The sequence below is a fragment of the Pituophis catenifer genome, unplaced genomic scaffold (genome assembly GCF_029215685.1).
Source record: "Pituophis catenifer annectens isolate HBS135680 unplaced genomic scaffold, rPitCat1.0.hap2 SCAF_11, whole genome shotgun sequence".
Lineage (NCBI taxonomy): Eukaryota > Metazoa > Chordata > Lepidosauria > Squamata > Colubridae > Pituophis > Pituophis catenifer.
Genome location: NW_027256891.1, coordinates 9,821,148 through 9,843,102, shown reverse-complemented (window position 1 = coordinate 9,843,102; position 21,955 = coordinate 9,821,148). Strand labels below are relative to the sequence as shown.

General features: G+C 38.8%; 1 protein-coding gene across 1 annotated transcript in view; it reads right to left on the bottom strand.

Annotated features, from left to right (window-relative positions):
* Positions 1 to 5,938: 5,938 nt before the first annotated feature.
* The window catches only part of SMARCA1 (SNF2 related chromatin remodeling ATPase 1), a 43,053-nt gene continuing 27,036 nt past the window's right edge, over positions 5,939 to 21,955 (bottom strand). Inside the window, exons 20-24 of the mRNA XM_070952104.1 lie at positions 19,072 to 19,204; positions 16,631 to 16,749; positions 15,052 to 15,264; positions 8,116 to 8,226; positions 5,939 to 6,428 (exon numbers count right to left, since the gene is read on the bottom strand). Of these exons, the coding sequence (XP_070808205.1) occupies positions 6,357 to 6,428; positions 8,116 to 8,226; positions 15,052 to 15,264; positions 16,631 to 16,749; positions 19,072 to 19,204 (648 nt within the window). The 3' untranslated portion in view covers positions 5,939 to 6,356. The remainder of the gene's footprint in view (positions 6,429 to 8,115; positions 8,227 to 15,051; positions 15,265 to 16,630; positions 16,750 to 19,071; positions 19,205 to 21,955) is intronic.

Here is a 21,955-nt window from a genome sequence, read left to right as displayed (position 1 = left end):
TCAAGAATTGGTCTGGCAAAAGTTTTGTATGCCCTAGTTTGCAGTTCAATATTACTGGAGAAGAAACTACGCAAGATTAGGTTAACAACTCTTAATGCTTTTTTAGCAATGCTGTTACAGTGAGCTCTGGCACTTAGATCATTTGAGATGAGTACTCCAAGGTCTTTGACAGAGTAAGGGTCGTCTGTTAGGTCATATCCATCCAGCTTGTATTTTGTATTCTGATTTTTTTCCCAATGTGTAAGACAGAGCATTTGTTGGTTGAGATTTGGAGTTGCCAATTGTTTGACCATTCTGACACATAGTCAAGGTCTTTTTGTAGAGTAGCAGCATTGTCAGTAGTGTTGAATAGTTTTACATCATCTGCAAAGAGAACACAGTTGCTTATAATATGATCGCAAAGGTCATTTATATAAACCTTTGCAGTCCCAAAGCTTCTTTTTCAAAGGCAACTGGGCTTTGTTTTCTCTTGAATACATTTCGTTTCTCATCCAGTTCATTTCTGAACTGGAGAAACTTCTTGGATGAGAAGTCCAGCTGCCTTTTGAAAAAGTACGTTTGGGACAACTATGACCCGGATGCCTGAGAATCTCCATAGATATAAATCTTGGCAATTTTTAGGCTTGTAGAGATTAATTAACTTGGCAATGTTTAGGCTTGTAGAGTCTGGCTGGGGAACTCTGGGAGCTGAATTCATAAATTTTAAAATTGCCAAGGTTGGACTCAACCCCGATTTCAACCTTGTCCATTCTTGCTCTTTGGATAAAAGCAAGACTACAACGTTTTGTTGTTGCTCCTATTTCTGAATAAATAATTCACAAGCTGAGCAACCAACAATTTTTCTTCTTTGCTTCTATATATCAAGAAACAGCTTTCAAATAAGGGGGCAGATGATGAAAGCAAATTTTAACTGACAGATGCCATGCAACTCAAAAAGCAGTGTCAAATGCTTGCAAATGTGCAAATGAAGAAAAAAATCTATTGACGCAAAGATAATAAAAATATACCAAAAAAAAAAAAAAAAAACTTACGGCTTACCAATATTGTAATTTACTAAGTTGCTGACTTTACTATCAGGAGATAGTCCTATCATTTGATTGACAGCTAATTAAAATTTGACTAGATTAAAACTTCTGAAGGACTCTCACTTGCATTCAAGGCATTGTTCAGCAAACACGAAGGCCAAATGTTAAAACTATCTAAAGCGTAAGCACTGATAATTTATTTAAGTCCTGGAAATTGTCTGGAATATTAAAAATCCGAGAGCAAATATATTTTGCATGCAAAACTCAAGCCTCTTCAAAATTTGCCATATAAATTTGAAAACCTTGGCATTAAACAATATTCCTTCTCTAGATTTTTTTTTCCTTTAAAAAGTACAGTTCAAATGCCAGATTTCAAAAGCGCACTGTCGTTATTTTATGTAAATGTTTTAATATAATATCTTCCATAACAATGATCATTTTCAGTGTCCATTGAAAATGGAAATACTGCTATTCATGCAAGGATTTTTGGAATAAGTAGGATTTGAGTGCAGCTGTAGTTAATTTCCCTTTCTTTGTCCTGAGTAGATATTTTTCCCCAACCCTCCTGCTCATATAAAAGAAAGTTGTAATTTCTATGAAATCTAAAAAAGAATTTTGTGTTGAACTGAACTCATGGGTCCCAGAAGCTCAGATCTGACCAATTCCAGGTTTCCACACATAAGTAGTGGCAGCACAATGTTTTTGTGAATATGTATCCAGTTGTGATACACTACAGCTAATCCTCAATTTACAGCAGTTCATTTAGTGACCATTCAAATTTGCAACAACACTGAAAATGTGATTTATGACTGTTTTTCATACTTACGACCGTTGCAGCATCCTGAGGGTCATATGATCAAAATTCAGATGCTTTGCAATTGGTTCACACTTATGACGGTTGCACTATCCCAGGGCCATGTGATTTTGCAGCCTTCTGAAAGGCCAAGTCAATGGGGAAGCCAGATTCATTTAACAACCATGTCACTAACAGTGATTTATTGAACAGCTGTGGCAAGAAAGGTTGTAAAATGGGGCAAAACTGATCATCTGTCTCGCTTAGCATCAGAAATTTTTGGCCTCAATTGTGGTTGTAAGTAGAGGACTATCTATTTAGACTATCTATATAGAACTTTGACAATTAAACACCGGTGCAGCCCCAGAGAGACCAAGGTTAAATTCAATTCTTGGTTGATATTTTACTGTGACTCAGATCGGTCCTACCTCTATCGTGATCTTGTTATCAATTTAGTATTAAAACTCCGAAAATGTCCCTGATCCTCCCAAATACCAGCGTGATTTACTGCTTTATTTAATCCTTTCTTTGCACTTGGACAAAGAGCTACCTCCCATTGTTAGAGCCTTGATCTAACAGAGCAATAAAAAAAACCTCATAGGAAGTCAAAATCTTGCATCTGCGTGACAGCTGTATCATTTCCCTCCAGGTTGGATGGCTCCTTATTAATTTGTTGGTACTGTTGAGTTCATCTTCCAGAGGAACAAAAGACGAGAGGCTTTTTTGCAAACTTGTATGTGGCATTTAAACCAAAGCAAGGAATAATGGCAAACCACAGTCTTGAGAGCCCTCCTCAGCTGGCCTCCATATTTCACCAATGACCAGAAAGATAAAGGAATCCAGGGCTTCAAAGTGACACAAAGAGTTACCTTGGGCGCCTTCATCTCGTTTTGTCTTGCACCACCACAATGTAGCTTGTGTTTAGGCCTTGTGAAGTTCAAGTACGATAAACACTGGGCTGGCTTTTGTGTTGCGATTATCGAAATGTTAAATCAAAAGGCTGGGCTTGCAAACTGAGAGGCTTTTGAATGACTCTTCTGTCTCTATTTAAACACTTCAAACTTTGTTCTCTGCAACAGCCTGCGGCTGCTGCTGGTTTTACTTGCTTCCCTAAACTCATGAACTTGGTACGTGTCTACAGAGATTCTCAGTCATCCAGGTCATGGTTGTCCCAAAACTGCTTTTTAAGAAGGCAAGTGGACTTTGTTTTTCCTTGAAAACGTTTTGCTTCTCATTCAAGAAACATCTTCAGTTCTGAAAACATGAAAGTACAGTTGCCTATTGAAAAAGCACCTTTGTTTCAACTTGGCAGAGGTTGAAGAAGTGAGGCCCAACATTTTGGGCTCAGCATATCAGAAATTTGGAAAATGCCTAATGCCAGGCATTAGAGGAGGGAGGGAGAGGGAGAGGGAGGGAGAGAGGGAGGGAGGGAGAGACCAAACGTCAGAGACACAAGAAACAATTCTCTACATATTGATTTATTAAGAAAAATAATAAGTGCAATCGTATGGTGCTATGTAGTATGTCAAGAAATGTCAAATAATTACAAAAATGAAATATAAGTAAAACACACTCATTTTTGGAGGGTCCAGCAGCTGCACAAAAACACAACCCATTCTTCAACGGCCTCCAAATATCACACAAGAACTGGGCATGCTTCCAAGGACAGTTGTTGCCGAGTATTGGAGTGTCATCAAAACTGTTGGGTGTGATCTTTGATACACATATCACATTCGCCATCACTGGGTTAAAGACACTATTATCTCTAATAGTTCTAGTTTTTAATTGTTTATTGCCCAGAGTTGCTGAGATGGACAGTCTCTAAATTTGATAAATAAAAAAAACACTTCCATGTACACAGATCTGAATCATGCATTTCTGGGAAATAATATCCCACAAGCGTGCAGATGATTTTGACTGGAGAAAGCAACTTTCAGAGCAGACATGGATGCCTGGTAAAATTTGATTGTTAGACATCCAAAGTAGCTGTTTTTGTGTATTTTTGTGGAGGAATTGGTAGGAGCTGTCCGAATCAACAAAGAATATTTTGCTTCCTTTGGAAGGCAAATCTTATCATGTAAAGAATAACATAACCTGGCATGATGTCTATCCAAAACATCTATGCATCATGTGGAATTTTATTTTTTATTTATTGTATTCCATCTTTATAATTTTTACAAGTAACTCAAGGTGGTGAATATATCCAACATTCCTTCCTCCCTGTTTTCCCTATCAAGGTCCCGACTAAAGAATCCAAGCAAATCAGAACTCTGAGGCTGCTATCTTCCTCAAAGAACTTCTTTATTGGGTACATCATATCGGCACACTTAGTGTAAAATCAACTCTGAATAGGTCCCAAGGTTTCAGCATAATTAAAATAGAAAGTAACCTCTTCCCCAAGTGTCACTGGTCACATTGGCCAATTAGGTTAACTGGGGCTTTTCAGGCACACCTCCCCATCTGCATCTGTCACCTAGGAAGATGACCTTGGTTCCCACAAGAAAGCTCTGTGTTGTGTCTAGGGAGGCATTCCAACCTCCTCTTCCCCCCCCCCCCACACACACACTGTGTGGCAACAATGAACAAGAAGATGGCTTCTGCCAGGTTCAGTTCGACATTGACATTCCCCACAATAACCACCCTGTGAAATGGATTAGGCTGAAAGAGAATGACTGGCTCAAGATCACCCAACTGGCCTTCATGGGACTAGAATTCAGCATCTTCTGATGATTGGCTCAAAGTCACCCAGTTGGCTTTCACGCCTAAGGCAGGACTAGAACTCCTGATATACTCTATAACCAGAACTCTCTTCATTCTCTGATTCCTCAATTTTGTAACCAAATTAGAATGCTCTACATAACTGATAAAAGGAACATGGTGGCTCAGTGGCTAAGACGCTGAGCTTGTTGATCAAAAGGTCAGCAGTTCAGCTGTTCAAATTCCTAATGCCGCATAACAGGGTGAGATCCCATTCCTTGTCCCAGCTTCTGCCAACCTAGCAGTTCGAAAGCACGTAAAAAATGCAACTAGAAAAATAGGGTCCACCTCTAGTGGGAAGGTAACAGTGTTCCGTGCGCCTTTGGCATTTAGTCATGCCGGCCACATGACCACGGAGACGTCTTCAGACAGCGCTGGCTCTTCGGCTTTGAAATGGAGATGAGCACCGCCTCCTAGAGTCAGGAAAAACTAGCACACATATGTGCGAGGCGAACCTTTACATAACTGATGCTTTATCTCTGAACAGTAGATAAATGTAGACATCCTACATGACTTACAATCATGATGATTGACATGTACTGTACAGCTTGAAAACCTTTACACTGGGAAGCTCCATGCCCACAACAAACACCAAGATCCCAACATTTCAACCTGAGCTATGATTATTCTCCGCTACTGCTATCTTATATGGGCATCCAAGACTTGAAATAATATGCAAGCGGAGAAATCTGAGTGTAGGTGAAGAATATTTTGCCTTTCAACGTAAGACATCAAGAAAATAGCAGGATGGAAAATAACAGCGTAGCAAGAAAAGGATAAGACTGATAGCCTGCAAATAAATCTCCTTCCCTTCCAAAAAGGGAAGAACGATGCAAGAACATAACCGTAGACAAATGTCAATGAAAATTCTCAGTCATCCAGGTCACAGTTGTATCTTATTTTTGAAAAGGCAACTGATTTTTTATTTTATTTTTTGAGGAGGAGGAAGAAGAAGAAAAAGACGTTTCCATTTGGTTGTTCCAAGAAGATTCCACGTCTCTGATTCCGGTGACCCAAGTAACCACAACAGCTCTCAGAGAGTGTTGACTTCAAAGAAAACACAATCTTTCCATCCCCCAACCACCATCCTGTCAGAACCTATCATTCCCTCCCACCTCTCACCCCAAATAATCTCAACTGTCAATAACTGTCCTTCCATCTCCCACACCATCTAATATAACTGATGAAGCTTCCAGGATAGGAAGCAAAACATCTTCTTCCTCCTCAAAAGAATCAGTCCAGTTGCTTTTCCAAAAATAAAAAAAACATTTTTGATATCCTTGCAGACAATTCTGTAAGTACTCCTTTAAAATATCAAAAGCTGTACATGAAAAAGAATTTAAAATGAGCAGACAACGTTAAATGTGTCTTTCACCTCAGGCTATTTTAATTCCATTTAGTTCTCCACAATTATATAAAGTAGCAAACAATAATACAACTACGGAATCAATGGAGTGGGGGGGGGTTCGTTTGTATGAAAGCAGCAGCATATAAAACATGAAAGCTAAAAAAACTCAGCACAATCTTTAAAAGAACAAGGACCGAGTAAATTTTGCTGAAGACATGAGAAATATCACAAAGTACAAGTGCACAAAAATATTGGAATGCATAAAATATTAAGCTACTCAATAGGTAAAGGAAGGCATTGTAAAAAATACAGATTTGCAAAAATTAAAACCACGAGGAATTGAGGGAGACGGTACTAGGAATACACAGACAGCATCAAAAACATGGGTTAGAGAGGAAAATATTTTTTTTCAGTTGGATACTGTTTCTCAGTTTTACGTCTTTGCTTTCTTGGCATCTTTTTTTCCAGAGTTTTCTGTAGCAGATTCGGCTTTTCTTTTTTGAGACTAAAGGGAGGAAAAAAGAATATGTCATTTTCATTACTCATACGGTATTTTAGAAAAGTAATGAAATTGAATAGGCCATTATGTCGCCAACTGAAGGTAACAAAGAACCTTCGCTACCTTTCATCCATCCATATACACACATTTTGACCCAAAAAAAAACAGGGCCTTTGAAAAGACACACAGTGCTGAGAGAAAATTTGCAAACCTTTTAAAACTATGTGGAATCTTGTAAAACTGTCTGTGACCTCCGATGTGCTCATAACTTCAAATAAGTTCTACTAATACACAGTGATTTGAGTTAAACAGACACCATCTGAAACAGACTGGTATGCCATGTTTTTATTAAACTCATTAATCAAATTCAGTGACTTTGCTGAGAAAACTGAAAACATCCTACCAAAAAACCCCAGCTCTTTTAAAGGGGGAAGCTGAGTCAGATGTTCCAATCAATTAAACAATAACCCTGCCTGACTTTGAAGGGCTATAAAACACATAAGGTTGGTTGCCACAACTGAAGGCTGCCTTTCATAACAGAGGTACAGTATGTGGATCATGCTATCAGGCCCAGTAGGTATACTAACCAGGAGATCAACTCCACAGGAAGGCTAAAATGTCTTTTATTGAAATTGGCTCTAAGAAAAACATCTTAGAGCCATGGTGGTGCAGTGATTAGAATGCAGTGATTAGAATTAGCCCACTATAGCGGGCTAATTCTGCCAACAGTTTGATCCTGACTGGCTCAAGGTTGACTCAGCCTTCCATCCTTCCGAGGTCAGTAAAATGAGGAACCAGATTGTTGGGGGCAATAGGCTGACTCTGTAAACTGCTCAGAGAGGGCTGTAAAAGCATTGTGAAGCAATATATCAGTCTAAGTGCTATTGCTATAGTGCTATCTTGCAAGTCTGATTGTGCTGAACCTCATCCTTTTCTTATACTGGGTAGAAACTAATCAAGGAGAGAAGCACCTGGAATTAAGGAGAAACTTCCTAATCCAACTTTCCAACTTTTTCTCATCCCTGCAGTTCTAGGAGCCAGTCTTAACTTTACAAAGACTGCAATTCGTGAATTCTGTTGCAACTGTGTATTTAAAGATTTTGAATTCATTCACCAGTGTAACTCATCACATTTTAACCAGTACATTCTATGCAAACTGTCCAAGAAGCTTAACTCATAAAACCCCTCAGAGCCTATGATCCCCCTCCCCTAGAGATTTCTCCTTTACGAATTCTTACTCATTTTTTTTCCTAACAAAAGAAATTTGAGTTTCAGATACCAATATCTTTAATGTGAATCTCTCCCACTAGCAGAAGAGTCAAAATGCAATGGCCTTCCACATTCTCTCAGGAGTCCCTGAACACCCACCACTGGAAAAGACTTAACTTGTAATCTAATGTCTGGAAATGTTTTTAAAAAATGATCTTGGCAGCTGTTTTATTTTTCCCTTTTCTTTCATTCTAGAAGGATGGATACTTTTTTTTTTTTATCCAGCTGCAAGATTTTCCCCTATTGGCCAATGTGTTTTTTGAGTTGTTATTAATTGAGTTATACTGGTTTATGTTTTTCGACTGAATTTGAACATTTATTTTCCTTTCTGTTTCAAAGCTTCTTCTGCATTCACCGAAGGAAATGTGACGCGTTTTAAATGTAAAAAATAAATAAATGCGACAAGAAGATATTCATTAATTACCACTGGTGTCTTGGTTCCCCGCTTCTTCTTTTCAGCTTTTTCTTTTTCCTCAATTTCCATATTTTCCTTTTCAATGAGTGATATGAGCGTATTGCACCGTCTCTGGAGTTCCTGTGTAAGATCAAAAGAAAATATCAAGTTCTGCAGCACTTTAACCAAAGGAAGCCGAGTAGAAACATTAAAAGGCAAGATGTCCAGGCTAGGAGGCGCGGATAATTCATGCACGCTGAAAGGCTGAAACGAAGCCAAGAAATCTTATTAAAATGTGCTTCATGCTGGCAACGTAGCTTTTATGTTTGTTGACTTTAGCAGTAGGACGCACTCTAAAGTAGTTATAATCCAAAGGATTGAAGAGGAGGCGGGCCAAAGCCCTCATTATGCCCTATGAGATTGTGGAATAACTACTTGAAGTGTAGAACTGAACTGCACTTTGAATCCAATTCCAGAAAAGCCCTCTGGAGTACACAAAATTGTGAACATGACACCAAACTGCATCTCTGTATATAGATCCACACCATTCCCTGAGATCATGCAGCAGTTCCAAAAGGCAGACATTAAGACCCCAGGAAAAGGTAGAGCTGCAAACGGAATCCAAAGCACTCCACAATCCTTTAGGGTAGACACTGCCAGACTGATTTTCTGGAAACAGCTGGCCGCTTTAAGATAAACATAACTGTGCCCTTTTCTACTTTGGAGAACAACTTCATCTAAAGTATGTTTGGTGAGATTTGCTTTGTCATATAGAAAGGGGCATAAGAGAATCTTTCTCCAGAAAATTCCTTTGCCTTTCTTACATTGCCGTGTTTTGCTTTTCAGTTTGGTTTACCATAGAATCGTACATTCCTTAAAACCATAAATAGCAAAGAATCAAGAGCCTTCTTGATCTGTTTATTTTGTTCTCCATAGCGCCTAAAGGCAGGACAGGTTGCAGCTCATCAGCGGGAGATCCAACCTGGAAATAAGGAGGAATTTCTTGACAGTGAGGAAAATTAACCGAGGGAATAGCTTGCCTCCCGGAGTTGTGGGTGCTTCATCGCCGGACATTTTCAAGAAAAGATTGGACAACCATATGTCCAGGATAGCATAAGATTCCTTCTTTGGGCAGGGGGTTGGAGTAGAAGACCTCCAGGGTCTGTGATTCTATGACAGCACTAGCAATAGCACTTAAGAATTATATACTGCTTCACAGCCCTCTCTAAGCAGTTTACAGAGTCAGCCGATTGCCCCCAACAATCTAGGCCTTCATTTTACCAACCTCAGAAGGATGGAAGGCTGAGTCAACCTTGAACTGGTGAGAATCGAACTGAACTGCTGGCAGCCGGCAGAAGTAGCCTGCAGTACTGCATTCTAGCCACTGCGCCACCACAGCTCTTGATTCTGAAAGAGTTCTCTAAATTGGGTAGCATAGGCATAATTCTTAAAATTATGCACTGGACATAGAAATTCCTTGACCCAGGCCTTGGTAAGAGACAAAGAGCCCCTCACTTCTCCTGTGATATGGGTACCATAGAAACCACAGCTCATGTTCTTCTATATTGCCAGTTCTGCAGAAATATTTGCCACCAGTTGATTATTGCTCTTTATTTAAATTTACGTGGCACTCTGATAATTTTTATCTGCATGACTATTAAACAATCAAGATAAATTCATATTTATTATGTGTAAGCTTCACCCACAAACAGTTGCCAATAGTTGTTGTTAGAGGATAGTTTTGTGCTGCTTGTTTTATTCAATGCACTTTTATTGGCCAATGATCAAATAAATAAAGTGTCTGTCCATCTAACCCCTCACTTCATCCCTTTTGCCATCTTTTATCCTTCTGTTTTATTGATTTTACTGTAATTTGATTGTTAAGAGCTACCCAGTCTTATTGAATTGGGCAGGACACAAGTGAAACAAGTTATTATTTATTATGCATAGAAAAATATGAAGCCCCAGCTGCCAGTTCTTTAGCTTGTATGGGCCTTCACATGCATGAAGTTCTTTTCAAGAACTGTACCAATGTAGCGTATGTGAGGATCCATTTGTAATTGACAGATGGAAATGTTGTCAAAAAATATTTTGAAAAGTATTTTTAGTTGACCGTTTCATACACTTCACAACCAGGAAGGAAGAAGATGAGTTGGTCCAATTAACAGCAGCAATGTTTTCTCCACTGAAACATCCCTTCCTAAGCCTTACAACCATACAATAAAATTTCCTGTACTCTCTGCTAATCAACCATTTTATATAGAGAAACAGATTGTGTTATTTAAAATACGTCTAAAATTTGAATACGTGAGCGCTATAAACACCGCTTGTGATTTTAACACCAAACACATCAATCTCATTATAAATCTTTTTTGGCTTGGAATATGATCTCAATATGCTTAATTATGGTAGCAAATAATATTTCACTGAAGTGATGCTCTCATTTGAGGGCAACAAAAGCCGTTCAAAAAGTGAAATAACTACTCCTCCATAAGACCCACAGACTAAATAATGGAGGGAAGGGGGAAAAGACCTGCAACCTCCAGCTTTTCTGCCAAAACTACACCGCCTAGCATTTAAGCTCTCTGTGAACAAGCCTCTACTAAGAATGGTCAAATTTGGGGCTTGTATTCACCATAAGATGAAGAAATGCAGATACAGAACAGACCAATATGAATTATTGTCCCAAAATCAGAATGAAACAAGACCAGGTATGTTTTAAAAAAAAACAGCTATTCTTCTTCTCATGGAGTGCCATTTTGATTTAAAAAAAAAAAAAAGGACACAGGAATGACTAGAATGAAAACAGACTTTCAGCCCCCAGATTCCCTAAGAATTTCTGGTATCTGAGTTTCTTCCAGCTTTTATGCGCAGCCCAAAAACAGTTCAACATATTTTAGACTATTTAAAAATGTTCCCTAGTTATGGAGGAATGCACAATACCAGGTGTTCACCTTCCCACTCATTTAACACACTACACTGGGAATTGTTTCCTTGTTCAAATATGGCAATAGCAGAAGACCGGTGAGATTTTGACTTCCTTATGTTACAAACCAATCTCAAAACTGAATTGTGAAAACAAAAATACCTTGAGTATTTTGGAAGTATTCCAAGCCTATATAAGTATGAAACATCTTTACTCTGAACTTCTCTTTCATAATTTGAAAATTTTCCAAGAGCTCCTTCCTTCTCATATTTCTACACCAACGTGAATCATTGTTTGGCCATGGAGACATAAGGGCAATGGAGACATTAGGATTTACTGGAAGTTATCACTGCCATTCAGACCATCACTGTAATAGGAGTATTAGATCAATAAATATTGGCTGGTACTTCTGCCAAGCTACATCCCCTGCTTTGGAAAATGTATTTATGGGAGACACTGAGCACAATACCAACTCTTGCAAATTAATGGAGAAACATTAGCACTATTTTGCTGTAGTATCGACTTCAGACTGTTTTTTTCAAACCTGAATTTAGATATTATTTGTAACTATGCTATCTCTTCACACATATAAGGCACATCAAGAGTTTTGTTTCCTTATTTGTATTCCATGCTGCCCCAAATTATAAAGATTATATTCGCATCTCTAATAAGAACAGAGAGCTGTACTTGTTCACAAGGGCTCTTTATAATCACCGCTATGAGCTTTTAATTATTCCATGAAATTTCCTGTAAAATATTTGCCATATATTTTGACATTCAAATCACGTAGTATTACTAGATGCCTTTTTGTTGCTAATATTCCATTTCTATAAGTAGTAACCTTAGAGTTTGAAGTTTTCTAGGTGGTGTCCAGGTTGTTTTCTAATTAAGAGTAGTTACTGCAACACAGCCATCATTTGGAACAGAAGGAAGTAGAGTAACGAAGTGCTGGTGTTACACATATTATCAGCAGTGACTATTTTTCGATCATAAAGAAATTGTCAAAATATGGAATCTCCACTATGAGGGGCAGGAAAACTTGCCTGCATCCTAAAAGGAAGAAATATTGTTTTTCACTGATATAGACCATGAGGCATATAAGTTAATGATGAAAAATGATACAGTATACTGACTAGCTCAGAACAGAATACATACACCAACAAACCTGGACTAATAGAAAAAATGTACACTGGGAACAGGCAAACATCATGCCTTGAAAAGAACAGATCTGCAAATCAGTAGTGTTTAACGATCCCATCTTTATCACTGTCACTAAGAAGAAAGGCCGCTACTAAAGCAGAGCATCTAAAGGTAAAGATTGGGGAAGAAGAAGAAACGGGAGTCTTATAGAAATGATCGCACCACTTATGGATTCATACTGTGTAAGCTATATGCTTGCAAGAAAATAAGACTTGCCATAGAATTATATGGGTTTTCTGAAAAATAATTTTTCAAATGAAAGCAGAGCTGATGAGCCACACAGAGGTAAATCAGCTAATTTATCTAGAACCAGAGAGACATCTTGTGGCCATCGGAACATAATGAAGATCTTCCAAGCAAAATGCAGAAACATATCGTATTTGCTTTTTTTTTTTCCTTTTGTATATTTAAGCACGGATGTTTTGAGAAGTTTCAAGAATGAACCCAATAAGTGAATAGAATCGATGTCTGGATATAAAAAGAGACTCATTGATTCACATTAAGGATTCATCTGTTTTAGACGCTCACCACAATACCCCTCAGTTTCTCCTAGGAATCCTGTAAGTAGAACATTTCCCACTCCATTGTCACTTTTGAGTTATTGGCATTCAGAGATATATTGAGCCTGGATGTGGCATTACTAATCACCACTGCTCCTCTATGAAAATGGCAGATGCGATCTCTACAATAGAGGAGTCAAACAGGATTTCTTCAAGGACCGGATCAGCATTGTAGTTCTCCACGGGCCAGCTTGGGGGGCGGGGGGCCTGGAGGCTGTCCAGGCTGAAAACGGGGGACAGGGGGATCATGCACAGGCCCATGCCCCGTTTGGGCCGGCAGAGGGCTGTAGGAAGCCGTCCACGTGCAGCCCACCCCATGCCCTGTTTTGGCTGCCAGAGGCTGGTCCTTTGCCATTTCCAGACCAACCCCGTGGACCCCACAGGCCTTGACTTCGACACCCCTATTCTACAACATGGTATCCTCCAGATGTCATGGGTCCAACATGGTTGGGAAGTCAAGGAGTTGCAACACCCACACATCTGGAAGGGACATATGGAGAAGGCTTATCTAGTGTCTTATCATTATACCTTGTGTCAACAAATTCCTGCCTGTCCTGAACTCTCCACAAGTGCATTTTACTAGATGAAGCCAAGTCCTCATGTTAAGAAAATGGAAATAAACCCCTTTACCCATTTTCTTCGTGTCCTCTCTCTTAGCCATTTATCCTTACTAATTTTATAGACTTTTTACTATATTGTTCCAACTTCTTGGGCATGTTAGTTAACACCTTTTGTTCTTCAAAATCAGCTTTCCCCAATAACTTGATGTGTTTATGACAAAAAAAGGGGGAATGGGGGGAGAATTGTAGCTGTATGTAGAAGACACCAAGTTATGGTAAGCTGAAGCAGCTAATTATGGAAAATGAGATATTCTTTTACATAAGCTAGAGAGTAACATATATTTGTTTAGTATTGGTCTCTTATGGAAGCATTGGGATTTGCCATTAAATCTGAATATTCCCCAAAGGAACTCACATTTGTCTGGGTCATCTTTTCATGTTCTCTTATGCTAAAGAAAATAGTTCTAGAAATTCATGCTGAGGTTTAGAAATGATACACCGCAGAGACAATTTAACAATGATATCCTCTGCAGTTAAAATTTAATACGTCATTTCATTTTATCTGCCCAAAGTCAAACAATTGTACATTTGTTTTTGCAGGGAAAATTTATCTTCACTTCAGGCAGAATTTAAGAAGATAATCAACGTAAAGCACATGTAGATTGTTTAAATGGATCCCGATATATCCAATGGAGCTTTAAAAATATTCCAGTGCGGATGTTATCCAGAATATAACAATAACCCCAAAGAGTGACAATTCATCTAAATAAATCACAGTTACCTTGGCATTACAACAGGCAAATTTCTTTTAATTTTCAATGTCATCAAACAGACCCCAATTCTAGTTCTTTACATGCCAATATTATGTCTATAGAGATTCTCAGCCATCCAGGTCATGATTGTCCCAAAGGTGCTTTTTCAGAAGCCAAAGGCACTTTTTCTTAACTGGACTTTGTCTCTAACAAAGAGACAAAGAAAGTACTTTGAAAAAGTACCTTTGGGATGCTAGTGTTTTGTTATGTCAGTTCCTGATGTAGTTCTGCACAGATTACAAAAAAGATGTTGAGATTTTGGAAAAAGTGCAGAGAACAACAACTAAGATGATTAAAGGCCTAAAGACTAAAATATATGAAGAAGGTTGCAGGATTTGGGTTTGGCTAGTCTAGAGAAAAAAAGAACAAGGGGGGACATGATAGCAATAGTACTTGAGGGTCAACCTATTTTTCCAAAGCCCTGAAGGCAAGACAAGAAACAATGGATGGAAACTAATCAAGAAGCAAGGAGAAATTTCCTAAGAGTGAGAACACTCTACCAGTGGAATGCCTTTTGCCTTCTGAAGTTGTGGGTGCTTCATCATTGGAGGTTTTTAAGAAGAGACTGGATAGCCACTTGTTTGAAATGGTATAGAATCTCCTGTTTGAGCAGGGGGTTGGACAGAAGACCTCCAAGGTCCCTTCCATCTCTATGATGACACTTCTGAAATCTGGATATCACATATTCTTATATGGGAAATGGATAGCCATACAGATGTGGCACGAGCAAAACAGCTCAAGAGAAGCAGATTTTTAATATTTTTTTCTTTTGCAAAATAAGTAGTTAACTATTTCAAAATAAAAATAGGATGACACAATCAGATCTATAAAACCAAAAGGAGTTAAAACAAACAAACAAAAGACATGCAGACATAAACCAAGCCCGTATCAGCAGACCCTTTGCTTACCATGGCAGTTCTGGACTTAATAAACCAATCAAATCTGAACTGGGGCGCATTGCGCACACACTGTCTTAGCTCTTCATACACGTTTTCTTTATCGAATCCCATTTTATGCAACATGCATATCAAAAATCGATCTTCTTCTTCTGTGTAATTTTTGCCTTTGTTGGTTCCGTACTGAATTCGCAGCTGATGGAAAGGGGCTTTATACCTTGCAATCTAAAATTTTTTAAAAATATATATATAAACATATATGCATGTATCAGATTTCTTCTGCTAGGCATTTGTCCGCATCTCATTCAATAGCTATGCACTCTTATTTCAAAGGCAGGAAATTCACTGTAATTACGCCAAGGTCAAAGCAAATAAATCACTTCCGCTCAAAATGTATTTAGTAGTTCTAAGCATTAAGGTCTTGATACTGGCGATGTAACACCAGAATAGCGGTATGCTTATATTGGGACAAATCATCCTGTTTCGGAGACATTATGTGAAGACTTAGCTTTCTGGAAATGGCTCTAATGCTGGGAAAGTGGAAGAAAAAAGAAGAGTGACTCGTATCAAAGGAAAGGAAAGGGTGAATGTTTGTTCTCCAAGCTTGTGGGTTGGTTTCCGAACTTTTCGTTACCAAGCTAGGTAACACCTTCAGTGGAGTTTAGGGCAGTGGTCCCCAACCTTTTTATCGCCGCGGCCCGCTGAGCGCGCGCAGGGGTGGGGGCACGGCCCAGGAGCTTTTGCGCACGGCCCATTGCGCACGGCCCAGGAGCCTTTGCGCTGCAGCGTTCATGTCCCCCGGCCGCTGCGCGGCCCGGTGCCAGGTACTCCACGGCCCGGCACCGGTCCGCGGACCGGGGGTTGGGGACCACTGGTTTAGGGGATGTTAATGTTCTTCTGTTTATAAGGGCTTCAGGTATGCGTGTGTCAAGTGAGGGTCTTGTGATGGGGATGTTACAACAGGTGAGAGTCACTGGGAGGTGAACTGCTTGGGGGGGGGCTTGCGTGAGTTGGTTGAGGGTCGGTGCTGTGTCTAGTTAGCTGTGTGGTTGATTTGAATTCTGCCTACAGCCAGCCTACAAACCCTTCAGAATCCAAATCAACCACACAGCTAACCAGAGACAGCACCGACCCACAACCAATCCACGCAAGCCCCCCACCAGTTCACTTCCCAATGACCCTCACCTGATGTAACCTCCCCATCACAAAACTCCCACTTGTCACACTCACACAATTTAAACAATAATAATGCGGATGGATTCAGTTACAGTGGCAGTGGCTGTACTGTTGAAAAACTTGAAACACCAGATTAAGGACAGACTGTTGGAGAGAAAAAATATCTATGTGGTTGCTAAATGTCTAACACAAGCTTGATGTAAATTAATATATTGGGGCATTTCAATTCTTATAGCCTTATAAACATGTATCTACACAAAGACTAAGTTTGCCTACTTCTGAATTGGTTATGGAAGTTTTGAAATGAAAAATTAGGAAAGGGCAGAGAATAATTTTGTCTGCGGGGAGGAAAATCACCACCTGCTGGTTTTTGAAGGACAAGATTAATTAGGAGAATATCAATGGACAGGTTTACTTTGACATCCAGTGCTTTTTTGATGCTAATCCTTCTCTGTATTCTGGCTTCTCCTCTTTCAATCTGAGCCATGATCCTCTCAATGTCCTGGAGTTCATTGCAACGTTCCCAAAATACAGCTGAAATTAAAATAATAATAATAATAATCTTACATGTTCCATAATAAAAGGAATATTACTTCAAAGCAATTAAAGCACTGAGTTCCATAAACTGAGCTAAATGCAATTACAGCATCTCTATAGTGAGAAGAATGTTTTAAATATTTTGAAAATTTACCAAGTTATATTTTATGCCATTAACCTTTTTTTATGCCAATGCTCTCAGATCTTTCAGAAATTCAAAACAAGAAAGAAAATACGTATCTGACTGAATTTGTAGAAGTAGATGAAGCAATCCAAATTTCCTACAAATTTTTTCAGACATTTCTTTCAAAGAGAGCATTATAAATTGGAGAGAAAATGTAACTTTAAAATAAGCGATTAAGCTTAAAGCCTATTAAGTGTTATTCAAGGGTGGGTGGAAGAGGCACAGAAAAAAGAGGTACAGGCTAAAGCCAACAGGCCTTTCCATCTGCTACAAAATGCAGTTTCTCGCATTTCAAGTTGACTCTATGCAACAAAAACAGAAACCGTGCCCCATCTGGTCTAGCTGTTTATTCTCAGTGGCCAACCAACTGTACAAGGAGTCCATTAGCCTCCCAGCAGAGTTTTCAGAGGTAGATCCAGTGCCATTGAGGCAAACAGCCAGTGATCCCTATGATTCCCCCTGAATCAGTGGAATCCTTTTTTTTTAAAAAGCTGGCCAAGCTGACAGCCAGCACTATATTTTAATGATAATGAATTCCAAAGGTAAATCAGGCATTGTGTAAAAATATTGTGTCCCGATTTTTCCTGTATTCAGTTTTATGGGGTGAACCAGCTAGTTCCTCTAAATGCCTCACGGAGGGCTGTAAAGTCTTCTGAGTTTTCAGTGTCGATGTTGAACAACTGCAAATGGAACATTTCAAAAGGTGCCATCAAAGCAACTTGTACAAAAGACAGAATTTTATCCATTTTTGTATTAAACTCTTAGGGATCCAGGGACTGTAGTAATGGCTAAACTTTTGTTCAGTCTTGCCAACATCATCACAAAAACAATCAGGAACTTTCTTTTTCTAGAAGAGCATCCAGGCAAGCATAAAACAGGCTTGGCCATTGTTGCTTTTTTAATCATAACTGAAAACTACAAGATTAAAGAATATCTTGTCCCCAGGACTATCCTTGATCAATGTGGGAAGTATTATAGGAGCTCAGAGGTTGGTAGTGCATAACAACTTCTTCAATTTTCTTCTTTAATCTCTGTCATTCTCACATTGTAATTATTGAAACAATGCACCATTCCAGATGCCACAGGTAATAGCAATGAAACAACCTCTTTTCTCCCTAATTTCTACCTGGACATATACATATGTAAGTCTTGAAACTAGAATTTGTAGCTTTGGAACTGGAAGGGTGCTTGAGCCAATTACACTCCATTTAAGAAGCAACTATACTTTATTTCCTGAAATGTATTTACATGCTGTGCCTGAAGCTCCTCTGGTAACAATCTGTGGCTTTAGTACCCAACTCTATATATGAAGGCCCTTATATGTGTGAAAATAGAGGGCACAGAATGACCCCAAATGATAGCAAAGGGAGTGGCGTGTGGAAGGAAGAAGAGGCTTTTAAGTAGAGCCCTGGACCCTTCAGGATGGGAAATATTTGAAAAAATGCTGCTGCCCTTCAAAAGTATGGCCAAGTTTGCAAAGCAGAATTATGTTTGCATTGGAAATGCATCTGGGATTCTTGTGAATCCATCACTCAACCAAACAGTGATCAGCCTTATAATGCTGTCAGGAGAAAGAAATAATAAATCTAGCCACTCTCCCTCTGCCTTGCCAGCCACAGCACTGTCAATAACAAGGGTCCTCATTTTACCCACCTCGGAAGGATGGAAAGCTGAGTCAACCTTGAGCCTGGTGAGATTCAATCTGCCAAATTGCAGGCAGTCGGCAGACAGCAGAAGTAGCCTGCAGTATTGCATTCTAAACACTGCACCACCGTGGCTCTCAAGTGAAGCATGTCATAACCATTTGTCTGAAATGGTATAGGGTCTCCTGCTTGTGCAGGGGCTGGACTAGAAGACCTCTGAGGTCCCTTCCAACTCTATTATTCTATGTTCTATGTTCTATAACTAAAACTCAATCAGTGCAGGAATGGGAACAGCTACAGAGTTATGGTGCATCAATCTTGGCATAATCCCTCGGCAGATCTTAAATCTTTCCATCCAGAACATTTCCTTCTTTCCACATTACAAGTTTCTCAGGTTTCTCTATCCTTGGTAGAATTACAAAGGTAACCCAATAGGAAAAAAAATGAACTGTTCGCAATTATTCTTAATTAATCAAGGAACGATTAACGCACCTGAATACTCGATAACTTCCTCAGGTGACTTTCCTTCCACCTCACGGGCAATATCATCTATGTCGTCACGGCCATATTTTTCATTAGCTTTAATAAACTGATTGAAGTCTCTTTTGTTCCAGTTTGTAAAACCCTGTTAAAAGAAGAAGTTGTTTTTGTCAGATCTTGCATCTTAGGAGGATACAGTTGGATTTGCTCATTAATGCCTTGGTACAATGTCACATAATAATTACAGGGGTTAATGATCTTGCAGTATTTCCATAAACATCTATTATCCGGGGTTTATTACTCAAGTCATAAAAAGCTGAGTTATTTTTAAACACATCTCCTCACACATAAGGGAGAGAAGTTGTTCTATTCATGCTTGTAAATGGCAAGTCTCCAAAGAAACAAAGTTCAGTCCAAATCTTAGCAGGCTTTCACTTGTATCACACTTGAACAATTACAAGTAACTAACCAAAAAAAACCCTTTAAGAATATGAGGGCACTTGTCCAGATGTCACAGGCAATCTTCTGGAACTAAACACAGGAACATTCTGTTTCAAACACTTACAAAGCAAATGGTGAATGAAATTAACACCTGGAAGGGAAGAAAATCCCCAGTTCCCATGCATACTTTTGATAAAATATGGAGGGGAGGGGGGCATGAAAAAAATCTATTGACTATGGAAGGAATATAAACAAAAAATTGGCACTCAAAAGAGTTCCTTAAACATCATTAAACTTTTAAATAATTAAATCAGGAACCTCTAAAGGTTGGCAGCAACCAAAGTTAATTACTGGAGAGACAAACGTCAAATATTTTATATAGTGTGCCATTGATAATCAGTGTTTGACCAATTGCAAAATTACTGTAAAATGCTAGATATTACTCTTATTTCTGAGATCAGATATACTGAAAACCAGTCAGTGTACACAACAAACATTTCCTTCATCCAGAAAGAACCACTCTATGATGGAAAAACTTCTGCTCTTAGACAAAAAATATCCTTCCAACCTTTTGTATAAAACAATAAATCAGCAATAAGAAATGAGGTACTTTTTGAAGCATGGATTAACATCCGCAAGACTCCTATTAGCTACAGGCAGTTCTCAATTTACAACAGTTCATTTAGTGACTGTTCAAAATTACAACAGCACTTTAAAAAAGTGACCTACCGCCATTTCAACCACTGCAGCATCCCCATGGTCATGGGATCAAAATTTGGATGCTTGGCAATTGGTTCGTATTTATGATGGTTGCGATATCCCAGGGTCATGTGATCACACCTTTTGCGACCTTCTGTCCAGCAAAGTCAATAGGGAGGACAGATTCAGTTAACAACTTGTTCACTAACTTAACAGTTACAGTGATTCACTTAACAACTGTGGCAAGAAAGGTCGTAAAATGGGACAAAATTCACTTACCAAATGTCTGATTTAGCAACAGAAATTTTGGGCTCAATTGTGGTTGTAAATCAAGGACTACCTGTATTTGGGGAGGGGGCTCTTCAAATTCAAAACATTTTGCATATGCAGAGTCTCTTTCAAGGTGAGGCAGTTTTGGAAGACTTTAGGGACACATCCATGCTGGTCTTGTTGCAGCAGGATAGAATATAGAAGTGGCTTTCCATGTTTTCCTGTGGCAAAATTTTCTTCAAATTTTCCCAATCCAGCCTACAAACCTGGCATTTCCTGTAGGAATCTCTACCATGTACTAATCTGACTCAATTCTATTTAACTTCAGAACCCAGACAATATCAAGCAGCTGCTACCATCTGCTGAAACAGCTGTATATTTTTAGATAATAGCTGAAATGCACACTTTAACATCAAGCTGCATTTCTTTGCTTTTACGGATGTTCTACCATGTTGGGATTATCAGTTGTAAAAATAAAAATTCAAACAAAGAGCAAGACAGTCATATTGATTTGACCCGACCGATAATATGTGGATAGAAAAATGTAAAAAGAAATGTAAACAGACCAGGGCGAAAAGATTCAGATGTTTTATGTACCTATTTTCAAACATTAAACTGTTGTAAAAAAATGTTTCCTCTCTCTGAAGAGAGATTAGGAGCCATCTGTATTTTCATTGTAAGATTCACTTCATCTGACACTGGCAATTTAAATGATCAAAAGATAGTTGTTAAGTCAACCTTTCAAGTGGAGGATTCAAGTATATGTATCCTTAATATATAAGTCTAAGTGCTAATATAGAAGGATATATTAAGAATGTTATATTTTGTTGGAGAATAATGCAACAAAGCTCTATGCTTCCTATCTCATAACATGCAAAGAGTGTTAAAAATTATGTTTGAATAGCCCAGCAATTCAGGCATAAAAGTAATTACACTGATTCAACAACACTCATTAAAAACATAACAAAATCTAAACTTGCAGACTTTGTGCCAGAAAGTTACTGATGAAATGTTGAACATAAAGTGCCTGGAACCATCCACTACTGGTAGACCTCAATTTAGGATCGCTCAGCCAATAAATAGTAATCCACTGCAGAAGAGGAGATTGGTTTATTTTGGTAAAAGCCAAACCTTTAGATTCAGTTTGAACTGTGTCAGTTTCAACTGTTCTCTTTGTCGAATTCCCACTTTCTATCTTTACTTAGCTACTGAGAACTTGGTCATTGCATTTTGAAAACAAAAGACCAGAATCCCTTCTCTTTCAATATTTGCAAACAGGAATTCAGAGCATAACCACTAAAGATGGACAGCTTTTTTTCAGGAGGGTCCTTGGTGCTCTCTGAGCTTGGCTATTTTCTTGCAGACCTTTCATTACCCAAACTAGATAACATCATCAGTGCTAGCAGGAGTAGTCCTCTACTTACAACTGTTCATTTAGTAACCATTCGAAGTTACAGCAGCACTGAAAAAAGGTGAGTTAAGACCA